The sequence below is a fragment of the Schistocerca serialis genome, chromosome 4 (genome assembly GCF_023864345.2).
Source record: "Schistocerca serialis cubense isolate TAMUIC-IGC-003099 chromosome 4, iqSchSeri2.2, whole genome shotgun sequence".
Classification (NCBI taxonomy): Eukaryota; Metazoa; Arthropoda; class Insecta; order Orthoptera; family Acrididae; genus Schistocerca; species Schistocerca serialis.
This window is the reverse complement of record NC_064641.1, coordinates 266075329-266087698: the sequence shown is the minus strand read 5'-3', so window position 1 is coordinate 266087698 and position 12370 is coordinate 266075329. Positions and strand designations below refer to the sequence as shown.

The 12370-nt window shown below is 46.5% G+C and overlaps 1 protein-coding gene across 2 annotated transcripts in view; it reads left to right on the top strand.

Moving 5' to 3' along the window:
• LOC126474080 (uncharacterized) overlaps nt 1-11856 on the top strand; it is a 98941-nt gene extending 87085 nt beyond the window's left edge. For both annotated transcript variants that reach the window (XM_050101489.1, XM_050101490.1), the window contains 2 exons: nt 7697-7855; nt 11536-11856. In XM_050101489.1, the coding sequence (XP_049957446.1) occupies nt 7697-7855; nt 11536-11763 (387 nt within the window). In that variant the 3' untranslated portion in view covers nt 11764-11856. The remainder of the gene's footprint in view (nt 1-7696; nt 7856-11535) is intronic.
• Nucleotides 11857-12370: the final 514 nt, after the last annotated feature.

Here is a 12370-nt window from a genome sequence, read left to right as displayed (position 1 = left end):
TTGCAAGCAAATCTTTTGCAACTGTAGAAAGTCACAGCAGTTTTTTTTTCCTTTTTTCTTTTTTTTTTTTGCCATCACAAAGATAGCACCTTCCACACCTTGTAACAACCTCTTCGTTACTTACGGGGATTAGTAAATAGGGTGACAGAGATCCTGGGATGTAAAGTAAAGAGTTTGGCCCTTTCTTCCATCTGGCTCGCCATTAGAACTGAGCCCAGGATTGTGGGATACGTTGAAACGTCCCCTTTAAACAATTTATACAAGACTGTGCTTAACCTGACACACAATATTTTGTTAGCGCAACGCAATCTGACTTTCAAAATTCCCTACAAAATAATGGCCCTGACTAACATTAAACTATACCTTTCACAAATCACTAAATCACTTACCTAACAATAATCTTCGTTTCTCCCACTACTGCAATACAGCAAGCGCCACTACTGCCAGCTAAATGAAAGATTCAAACTACTAAAGGCACTAACTACTGATAGGGATAGTTAGCAAATGAAAGATATTAATAGAGAACAAACAATGTATTTACCTTAATATCATCACATGTCATAATATATATATCAGTTCATGACAAATTATAAATCTCCGCCATCTCTCTCCCCACATCCACCACTGCTGGCGGCTCAAGTGCATTACACTGTACAAGCAGGCATTTATTAGGGCAGGTTAGTCATTCATTTTTTTCACTAATAGCAATGCAATAGCATTTTTTGTACAATGGGGAGAGATTCATGTGCAGTTCTTCTTCTGATACTTTCAAGTTTAGTTGTAAATAGCACAGGTTTCACCTCCACTAAAACGTTCTTTTCCTGAACCTTTTATCTGAATTATTTGCGAAGAACAGCACTTGGGAATTAATTCCAGTCATATCCAAATATCGGAAAAACAATGCCAAATGCCATCATTTTGTTGTCCTCTGAGTGGATGGTTCCTGGGATTGAAGGGACCAGACTGCGACGGTCATCGGTCCCTTTTTCCAAAAAACTAAAACCACCCACAGAGAATAAAAAACGAACAACAGAAAAGGCGGCAGACGACACAGGACAAGAAATACTTAGAGATCAGACAAAACAAATTAAAAGCACACAGAGTGTGACGGTGGTTGGCCGACCATAGAGATAAAAAAGGAAAAGCCAACCACCGAGAACACATTAAAAAACACAGTTTAAAATCAGAGGTGAAAGGCCAGAATCAACACAATAAAACATAGACACTCAGAATAAATGATAAAAAAAAACCTGCCCGAATAAAACGCAAAACTAAGTCCACCAAGGCAGAGTCATCTGTTAAAAGGGCAGGGAGCGTGTCAGGCAGTGCGAACGTCTGCCTGAGCACAGCTAAAAGTGGACAGTCCAATAAAATGTGGACCACCGTCAAAACGGAGCCGCAGCGATATAAAGGTGGGTCCACACGTGGCAATAGGTGGCCGTGCGTCATCCATGTGTGCCCAATGCGCAGCCGGCACAGGACAACAGACTCCTTGCGAGAGACCCGCAAGGAGGAGCGCCACACACCGGTAGCCTCCTTGATGGCCCGAAGTTTGTTTCGTGGAGGCAGGGCGCGCCATTCAGTGTCCCAAAGTTCCAGAATTTTGCCGCGTAAGAACTCTCGCAAATCAGTCTCAGGGAGGCCAATGTCCAGAGATGGTGTACTGGTGGCCTCTTTCGCCAGGCGGTCAACATTTTCATTGCCGGGTATCCCAACATGGCCTAGGGTCCACACGAAGACCACAGAGCGGCCGCAACGCGTAAGAGTATGCAGGGACTCCTGGATAGCCATCACCAGACGAGAACGAAGGAAACACTGGTCGAGAGTTCGTAAACCGCTCAGGGAATGGCTACAGATCACGAAGGACTCACCTGAGCGGGAGCGGATATGCTCTAGGGCTCGAAAGATGGCGACCAGCTCAGCAGTGTAAACGCTGCAGCCAGCCGGCAATGAACGTTGTTCGGAATGGTCCCCTAGAGTTAGCGCATAACCGACACGACCAGCAACCATCGAGCCGTCAGTGTAAACAATGCCAGAGCCCTGATACCTTGCGAGGAGGGAAAGAAAGCGGCGGCGGAAGGCCTCCCGAGGGACTGTCCTTCGGGCCCTGTGCCAATTCCAGCTGAAGGCGAGGGCGAGGCAGACACCATGGGAGTGTACACAGAGGCGCCCGGAATGGAGGCGAAAGAGGTAAAGCCCCAAGCCCGGAGAGAAGCTCTCGGATACGGACCGCGAACGGACATCCAGCCCTGGGCCGACGTTCTGAAAGATGGACGTGCGACTGTGGGAATAGTAGCCGATAGTTAGGATGCCCAGGCAAGCTGATAACATGTTCTTACTGTGTTAGAGTCGCATAGGTTTTTGGGTGTGGTGTTTAATGCCCGTTTGAGTTGGCTGCCTCATATTCGGCAGCTTAACAAGGCGTGTTGGCGGCATCTAAATGCTCTGCGATGCTTGAGCGACACCAACTGGGGCGCCGACCGATCTAACCTGTTACGGCTCTACCAGGCATTAAGCCAGTCTCGTCTGGATTATGGGAGCCTGGCTTATGGCTCAGCATCCCCGTCACCGTTGCGGGTGCTGGACCCAATCTTACACAGCGGAATACGACTTGCGACCGGTGCCTTCCGGACCAGCCTGTGGCGTCCACACCCGAACAGCGACAGCCTCTAAATGTGTTTGTAGAGGGGCAGACGCGCTGTGAAGAGAGTTAAGGACACCCTTCCATAAGCTGCCCGGTTCTTATAATAACCCCGATAGCCAAGGAGGGCTGGGGTTCGCATTGCTGGAAACCAAGTTTCCTGAATAGCAATGCAGAAGAAAGGGTGAAGGCTGATAAGTTGTCGGAGCTCAGCTAGATGGTGGAAAAAACCGCTGCAGTTCCACTGGAGTAAGAAAGTGTCCATGGCTGAGAAGGCGCGAAGGGACTAGGAAGGCAATTTACGCCGCTTGTTCACTCGCTGCCACCGATTCAGAACCCACACGAGTGACATCCATGGCGTCTGAGGGACCGGCGAGACCCAGGTCTTCAGCAGACGCCAGACGCAGACGCGGAGCTTGTTGGAAGTGGTGAGATGGGTGCCAGCGCAATGTCGGGATTCTTGGGTACTTTTTTCTTTTTCAGCTTACTTCGCTCTGCCTTCGGTGGTTCAGGCTGGGAGGGCTTCACTGGGTCAGTCTCAGGGACAGACGACGACCGTGATGCCCTACAACCAGGGACCGGTGGTTGTTTGAGCCACTTGCGGGTGTCCGCTTTCGTACCAGTCGGAACTTGCGAAGGGAGGTCCCCAAGGGACCCCTTCCTGGCGAGAGGAGCTGAAGAAGTCTTACGCTTCTCCAGCTGGGAAGGGGGAACTGGTGTCCTCGATGGTTGGGGGGGCGTTGCTCCTGAAGTAGATGGAGCAGGAGCAACAGGGAGTGTAGTGCCCCCCACCATCAAGGGGGCAGGTGTGGTTCTCTGGCTCTGAGAGCTAACGGTGTGTGGTGCAGCTATAGGAACTGTAACAGGAGCGACAGTGGCGGCATAAGTGGACGTCATTCATACTGGATGCAGTCGTTCAAACTTACGCTTAGCCCCAGTGTAGGTCAGCCTATCCAGGGTCTTGTATTCCATTATTTTCCGCTCCTTCTGGAGAATCTTACAGTCCGACGAGCAAGGGGGATGGTGCTCCCCGCAGTTGACACAGATGGGATGCGGGGCACAAGGAGTATCAGGATGAGACGGTCGACCACAATCGCGACGTATGAGGCTGGAAGCACAGCGAGAAGACATATGGCCGAACTTCCAACACTTTGAAGCACCGCATTGGGGGAGGGATATATGGCTTGACATCACAACGGTATACCATCACCTTGACCTCCTCAGGTAACATGTCACCCTCGAAGGCCAAGATGAAGGCACCGTTGGCAACTTGGTGATCCCTCGGACCCCGGTGGACGCGCTGGACGAAATGGACCCCTCGTCGCTCTAAGTTGGCGCGCAGCTCGTCATCGGACTGTAAAAGGAGATCTCTGTGAAAAATAATTCCCTGGACCATATTTAAGCTTTTATGTGGGGTGATAGTAACAGGAACATCCCCCAGCTTCGTACAAGCGAGCAAGGCCCGTGACTGGGCAGAGGATGCTGTTTTTATTATGACTGACCCTGACCGCATTTTCGGAAAGCCCTCCACCTCCCCGAACTTGCCCTCTAAATGTTCTACAAAGAACTGAGGCTTCACAGACACAAACGATTCCCCGTCAGCTCTGGCACAGACGAGATACAGGAGCGAATACCTTTCGCTCTCATTCATAACCTTTCGTTCCTCCCATGGTGTGGCCAGGGAGGGGAACGATTTGGGGCCATACACATTAGACTTAAAGTGAGCTTTGCAACGCTTAGAGACTGCTGACGGCTGGCCACCAGCGAGAGATGATGTACCACGCTTCATTGCGGGTCATCCGCCCTGATGCCACCTACTACGACCAAGGGCCCTCCCCACGGGCGCCACCCAGCCACAGCAAAGGCCACCTGGCAGGATGGCCATTGCCGGGAGTCCCGATGCCCCATGGAGATAGGCATCTACTCCTTGGCATACGTGGGGAGTTAACGGCGCAGGCATCAGTAGAGCGAGCCCTGTGTTGTCAGGGGTCTACAACCAACAGGGTACATGGCAGCCCGACCACAACAGACTGGCTACCGTGCTGGATTTTAGGTGACATGTCGTCCATGGTTTTCATCTGTGCAGATACTGGCACTGCTCATCGCATGGCGGAAAGTGCACGCAGGAACGTATCCATGCCCAAGAGATGGAGAGCGGGCAGGACTGCAATGCAACGACGAATAAGCTGGCGAAAGTTCTCAACGCAAGATGGACACAATGCACCAAGTAAGGCGCCCTTTCCCAATCGGCTCGCTCTTCAGAAAAATTTTGAGATATGGAGGTCAAACCCGACAGGGGGCTATCACATAAGACCGAAACGTTTGAGACTCCTTTTAGTCGCTTCTTACGACAGGCAGGAATACCGCGGGCCTATTCTAACCCCCGAACCCGCAGGGGGGCCTCTGAGTGGAGTAGGATGTACACATGTAATCAATGGTTTCCACGCCACCTTTGTTTCAATTGCTGTCCAGATTTACAGCACACTTCCCTGTAGAAGCGTCAATTTCATCAGTTTCATGAACTGACGACAGTAAAAGTACAGCCTTGTTTCTTTCCGTTTGGCGCGGAACAAGGCAGAAGTTATCTTGAAATCCGAAGAGACAGTTTCCAGTTTCTCGCAACCTGTTTGAAAAGGAACAAGGAGGAAATTCTTCCGGATGTTTTGCCAGTGTCCCTATGAAGGTCAGCCATTTTGTAGAAGATACTGTCCTAAAGGGTAACTGCTATAGTAGCTGTCCATAGTTACATTCATGTGAGCGCCCTTGATTGATTCAGCTAATCTCATCTCAATATCCATAGGTTGGTTAGATGCAAGATAAGGTCCAGGATTCTGTCTGCCACAGTATACTTCGATGTTACAAGTGTAAAATGCCTTGCTATCGCACAATGCGTACAACTTCAGACTATACTTGGCAGACTTATTGAGCATGCACTGTACAAAGCCACAATGTCCACAAAAACGAACAAGAATTTCGTCTATGGTTGTGAGCTCCCATGGGCTGTAGTTATTTCTGCAGTTGTTCAAAAATGCAGAGTGGAGATCGCGGTTGACAGCAATTTTGTCAATTGTAAGTCACTCTTTTCTCATTGGAGTATCATTAAACCTCAGTGACCAGAGCAAGCACTGAAAGCGTTTGTAGCTAAATGCCGCCCTGAGCGATTTGACCTCAAAGCAATGAAGAAGTGTGCTGCTAGTTTTGTTACAGGTAGATTCAATCACTATGAGATTGCTACAGAAATACTACGTGAACTCAAGTGGAGACCTGGGAGAGGAGACGACGTACATTTTGTCGAACATTACTGAGAAAATTTCAAGAACCGGCATTTGAGGTTGATTGCAGAACGATAGAACTGCCGCCAACATAAATTTCGCACAAGTACCACGAAGAGAAGATGAGAGAAATTAGGGCTCTTATGGAGGCATATAGATAGTCATTTTTCCCCTTGCTCTATTTGTGAGTGGATCACGAAAGGAAATCTAATGGTACAAATAGGGGTCTCCTGGACGTCACGTAAATGAATCCGCACTTGACAGTGCTCCACATGTATAGGGTATTTCCACGACAACGTTATAAACTTCCAGTTTAAGGTAAAGTACCCCAGTCCAGAAAGTAAAGCGATAAGCGGAAACCTTTTTGATATTTCAGACAATGAAATGCTATACCAGTACTTTTTTGCCAAGATCGTAGGGCAGACAACCTTCAGAAATGGTAGTATGGACCAAAAGAAGAAAAAAAATGTGTAGTAAACCTGGGCTCTAAAATGCGTACGTTAAGAGTATCTTAAGGCACCTTCGATACTGGGAAGCAAATCTCTTCCACTGAACAAGTGACCATAGCTCTTAACGCATGTACCTTTTGAGGCCATGCTTACATTATTTTCCTTGTTTTGGTCCTTGCTACCATCTCTTGGCGTTGCCTACCCTTCAGTCTCAGCAACATCAGAACCGGTATATGAAATTCTATTATCAGAGGATTTTGGAACTTTGGCACCGTTCGTTCTGGACCAGGAGCCCTTACCACACAATGATAAAATGACCCTTGCGCACAATCCCTGAAAGTCTGGAACATCATCTCGGAGTGACCCTGTATACTTCATGATATTCTTATCACCTCTCCAGCTGGAACATAACATCAATTTGACGTAAGATTTTGGCGGTCCAGCTGGCCGCCATCGTCAACTGAGTAAGCCGTGCCACTAACTCGCCGAAACTGAAACCAAACACGCAGCGGTGACTCCTTTATACACCGCGTGAAGGTCCACGGTGCCTGCACGAACATAACTGCCCTCTAGCGCAAAGCACGACGACGCACTGGTGGTAAAAACTCGCGGAAACGACAGATCGGTACCACTGTTGGCACCTTTTGGTGATCGAAACAAAAACCATTGTTTTTTAGTGTCAAACAAAGTTGGGTTCCAAATGTTACTTGAAGGATACCCCTTATCTCTGATTATAATATTGCCAGATAGCTAGATTTCAGCACGGGCTGAAATATTGTGTCCAGATGATGTTACGTTCCGGCTGGAGACGAGATATGAATGTCATTACTTACTACGCAGGGAAAGTTTACTAAACCACTACCTGCACACTTCCTCCTTAGCGCGTCATGACGGTAACACCAGCAGGTGGGTTCCCGTCCCGTGGTGGGCAGTGCTCATCATGGTTTAGTTCATCGGTGTTTATTTTTTCAAGCAAATGATTTGATTGTTGCCAACAGTTCACCATTTATGGCTCTTGTAAATCTGATAATCGTAATCAGACGTATTTTTTCAGCGACTGGTATTTTGTAGTTGTATCAATGTATCAATCCTTTACCTTTTCACGTATTAATGTTCCAAGTAAATGATTTTGATGAATGGTAAAAGCTACAAGAAACGGACAAGGTGATGACAAATTAACGATGTATGGTTAAATTTTAAAGTAACTATTTGCGTATTGATCAGAATGAACGTTGACCTTGTTTTTAAATAAGGTGTCTTAGAGCTCTTTTGCATCGACCACGGGAAACCTCTCTAGGGATGTACACTTGGGCAATTTACGTTGCGTGTTGCAGAGCGGCAGGGGCACGCGGCCACCACCAGCGGCCTCCACCACGACAGAAGTGCCGCAGTTCGACCGTACACGCGTGAAACTGGATGTCCCTGGGGACCTCGTCCTGATTGGCTACCGTATCACCAGCAATATCAGTAAGCTTATCGGAAGCGTCTTCCTGGTAAGTTGCAAATGTTAAAAGATTTACTACTACAGTTGTGACCGGATGGACTAGCTGGTAAATAAATTTGTGATGTTGACGACCATAAATGAAAATACTTGACATAACCTAGCTATTCTTTTCGCGAAATACTTTATTCATTTAGGGATGCAGTGTAGAGTGTCTTATTGTGCATAACCTCCTTAGAAAGTCGATGTAATTCTTCTGTCGTACGTACCGTCAAATGGGGTGAAATTGACCGACTTTGGGCTTTAAAATGAAATAGTTCTTAAACCAATAAAATTATTTCTTTTTCCTTCAGAGCATAGGTGGTGAACTTCACTAATAAAGTTTTTGGTCGTTATTATCTTTTTCTGAATAGTAGCGGCTCCGGGCAAAGAAAACCATCATAACGACCGGGAGAGCGGTGTGCTGACCACACGCCCCTCCTATCCGCATCCTCAACTGAGGATGACACGGCGGTCGGATGATCCCGGTGGGCCACTTGATGGAGTGCTTTTATTACCTTTTCCTCCAACAGTTCATGGTTGTGTTTTAATTTTATCCCACCTGATAGTGAAGTTGACCATTTATTTATTATATGATAATTATGGATTGATGACAACTGCAGGGGGACTCTAATTGTTCAGAAACCTTATCAATAACTGTAAAATAGATCTTAGAATAAATAATTTTTAATGCTAATTTCAGGGTAACCGACAGAGAAAGTGTAAGGACAAAAAGATCACCTTGTGTTTTGCCAGTACAACCATGAATCATGTTTATCAGGGTTCTTTTGTGACTTTTATGCACTTGGCTAGCCTTGTTAATGCTTATTTCCCATTTAAAATTTCTGTGAGAAAGGCTATGTTTCTCCAATTCACCCGACTTACTTTCGTAAGCACGCGGCATTTTCACACCGGCAACTCTTACGATCTCAACTGTATGATACAAGAAACAGAACTGCAATCTACATCCCTCACTGCCGTTTAGTGACAAAAAAAGAGCTATCGAGTATCGGACCTGATTTACGATTGGATTCAAGACTTCTTTGTGGACAGAACGCAACACATTGCTCTTAATGGAACAAAGTCGACAGATGTAAAGATAATTTCCGGAGTACCCTAAGGAAGTATGATAAGGCCGTTACTGTTCACAATGTATGTGAATGACAGATTAGAAACCGTCAGATGCTCTTTAAGACTTTTCGCGTTTGACGCGGTTATCTATAACAAAGTAGTGACGCCAGAGTACACATCGATTTGTAGAATGACCTTCTGAGCGTTGATGTATTGTGGAAGCTCAAGCAGTTGACCGTGAATGTAAATAAATGACGGATACACAGAAAAAATTTCCACTACTGTACAACAGCACTATTGGTGACAAGGGCTGGAAACAGTATCTTCCGTAAAATATCCAGGAGTAACTATCAAGAACGACCATAAGAGTTATGAGCACATAAAACAAATAGTAGGAGAAGCAGATGCCAGACAGAAATTCATAGGAAGAATCATGTGAAAATGTACAACTTATCCACGAATGAAGTGCTTTGTAAGGAGCTTGTTCGACTGATTCTTGCGTACTGTTCATTAGTACGGGTTGCTTAGCAGGCAGGACTAATACAAGAGATAGAGAAGATCCAATGAAGAGCGGCGCGTTTCGTCACGGGATCATTTAGTCAGTGCGAGAGCGTAACAGAGATGCTCAATAAACTCCGTTGGCAGATGTCACAAGGGAGGTGATGTGCATCTTAGGGTGGTTTGGTAATGAAACATGCAGATAAAGCTTTCTGGATGAGTCGGACAACATATTTCTTCCTCCCACATACATCCCGCAAAATGACCACGTCGAGAAAGTTCAAGAAATTAAAACTAATACAGAGGCTTTCAGATACTCAGTCTTCACACTTGCCATTCACACTTGGAACTGGAGGGGGGGATCAGTTAGTGGTACCAAAGGTACCTTCCGTCAGACGCCGTTAGGTGGCTTGCGGAGTATAATTTAGATTTAGATATCATTGTTCTAGACCCTAACGCAGTGGTTGATAACTGGATACAAGGAGTACCAGTACGATGTTTTTAGGAAAGCATTTAGAGTTCCGGTATATGAGTTATAAGCCAAGGAAATCTCCCAAATATATTGGTCGTACCTGAGGGACTGGAGCTAATTTTAAATCTACTCGTGGAACAATTCGTCCCAGAGAAAAATGTGAAAGCCTCGTGGATTTTTGAGTATCTGTTTTCGAATGTAATAGAGTAAACTCGATAATTTTCTCGAGATGAATGTGTAATACTAGCGTCGTTCCGTAAGTAATGCCCCACATATTTTTTATCACAACATAATTAATGTTAAGAATCATGATTTGGTGAGAATATACATCAACATGTCTTGTCCATGTCCTATTGTTCCGCGTAGTCTCCATACGTTCTATGGACGTACGCCAACGTTATGGAAGAGCATCTATTCCCAGATGGGAAAAACTCTTGTCCCGTAGGCTTAACTATGTTCTCACTTCATGACTGACACTCTCGTCATCTTCAAACTGTGTTCCCCGCAGAGAATGTTTAAGCGGCCAAAGAGATAGAAGTCCAGGGATGCCATGTCTGGACTGTAGGGTGGATGAGGCAGTGATATCCAACCCAATTTGGCGAAGTTTTCCCGGGTTCTCAGACTTGTGTGTGGATGTGCATTATCGTTGAAGAGCAGGATTTCTGCTGAATTCTTGATCGGTCGAAAACGTCGGAAAGGCTTCTTGAGTCTTCACATATGCCTCTAAATTAATGATTGACCCTCTTGACATCACATCGACTTGAATGACGCCATCACAATCCCAGAAAACCGTCACCGTGACTTTTACGGCAGATGGAGTTGCTTTGAATTTGTTCTTTTGTGGTGAACGAGGATGATGCTACTCCATGGACTGCCTTTTTGTTTCCAGCGCGAAGTGGTGCACCCAGCTTTCGTGACCCGTAGCAATCCGTGACAGAAAGGCCTCTCCGTCGGTCTCAAAACGCTCCAACAATTCAGGTGAAATGGCCTTTCTTTGAATCTTGTGGTCCGCTGTGAGCATTCGTGGAACATCTTTGAATATCCGGGAGCCTCGTTCATTGCAGACGCACTTCCAATGCTGACCGACAACTGTAGAGTCAATTGTCGACTTGTGATGCGCCGGCCTGCACGAATAATGGCATCCGCACGATTCAGCACGTCTGGAGCAGTGACTGTGACAGGACGTCCCGAGCGTTACTTACCATGGAGCAATGTTTCTGCATTTCCTGATGCTGGAACTTTCTTTACCCATCGCCCAACTGTACTCCTATCAACTGCGGCATCGCCATACAGTGCACACAAACATTTATGGGTGTACACCACGGTTTCTTTTTCTGCACACAAGTATTCAATAACAGCACTCTGTTTGTAGCGTGAGTCGTATGTAGACGCCATTTTGACGCTGTACTACAGCACTGCCATCTGCCAGAACGGTTCGAAACTTCACTCGCGCACAGAACAAGCATCAAATGTGAGGCACCAACAAGGATGTTTGTCATGTATATTAATAGTTTTTTTTAAAAAATGAAGGACAGTAGTTACTGAACGACCTTCGTAAGTAGCATAATATAAATATACTAATACGTTTATGCTGTGAGTCAGGGCATGAGTCAGGGCACCGCTGTAAAAATAACTGTTGGCTATTCCCACAGAACACAGCGGAACGCAAACAGCAGCTGGTGGAGGCGGCGAAGCCGTTCATCGCGGCGAAGCTGGGTCTGGACATCAGCGCCTCCTCCTTCACCACGACTGAGCCCATCGAGTCGCTGGTGCCGCGCGTTGGACTTCCACTGGGCGGAGAGTCCGCAGGCAGTTCTGCAACGTCGCCACAAGACAGCTCTGTTAACAGGACAGATCGCTCCCGGTTAAGGGCACTGTAACATGAATTACAATTTTGCAATTGGAATCGTAGCAAGTTTTCAAATTCTCAAGGCAGTTACTACTGTTCCCTGATTCTGTAGAAGAGATTAAAGTACTTGTTCTCATTGTAAATAATCTTGTTTTTTCTAATAATACATTATTTATGGCAGATTATAAGACAATAAGTGACAGAATGGGGGGCACGAGCCGCGCGGGATTAGCCGAGCGGTCTGGGGCGCTGCAGTCACGGACTGTGCGGCTGGTCCTGGCGGAGGTTCCCTTATTATCCTTAGGATAATTTAGGTTAATTAGTGTGTAAGCTCAGGGACTGATGACCTTAGCAGTTAAGTCCCATAAGATTTCACACACATTTGAACATTTTTGGGGCGCACGGCTTTCAGAAGGGGGTTTCCTTGGGCAACCGGATTGTAGAAATGGAAGTTTTTGTCTCACTATTCGGTTTCTACAAAGTCAAACGACCAGCATCTGGTAAACAAAGTACCAGCAGTACACAGAGCAACGACGTGACAGGCTACCAGCAGCTCTGCAAAAGTCTGACATTGTTGTTGTTGGTTTTATGGTCTTCAGATCTGAAGACTGGTTTAACGAAAGTCTCCACTATGATAC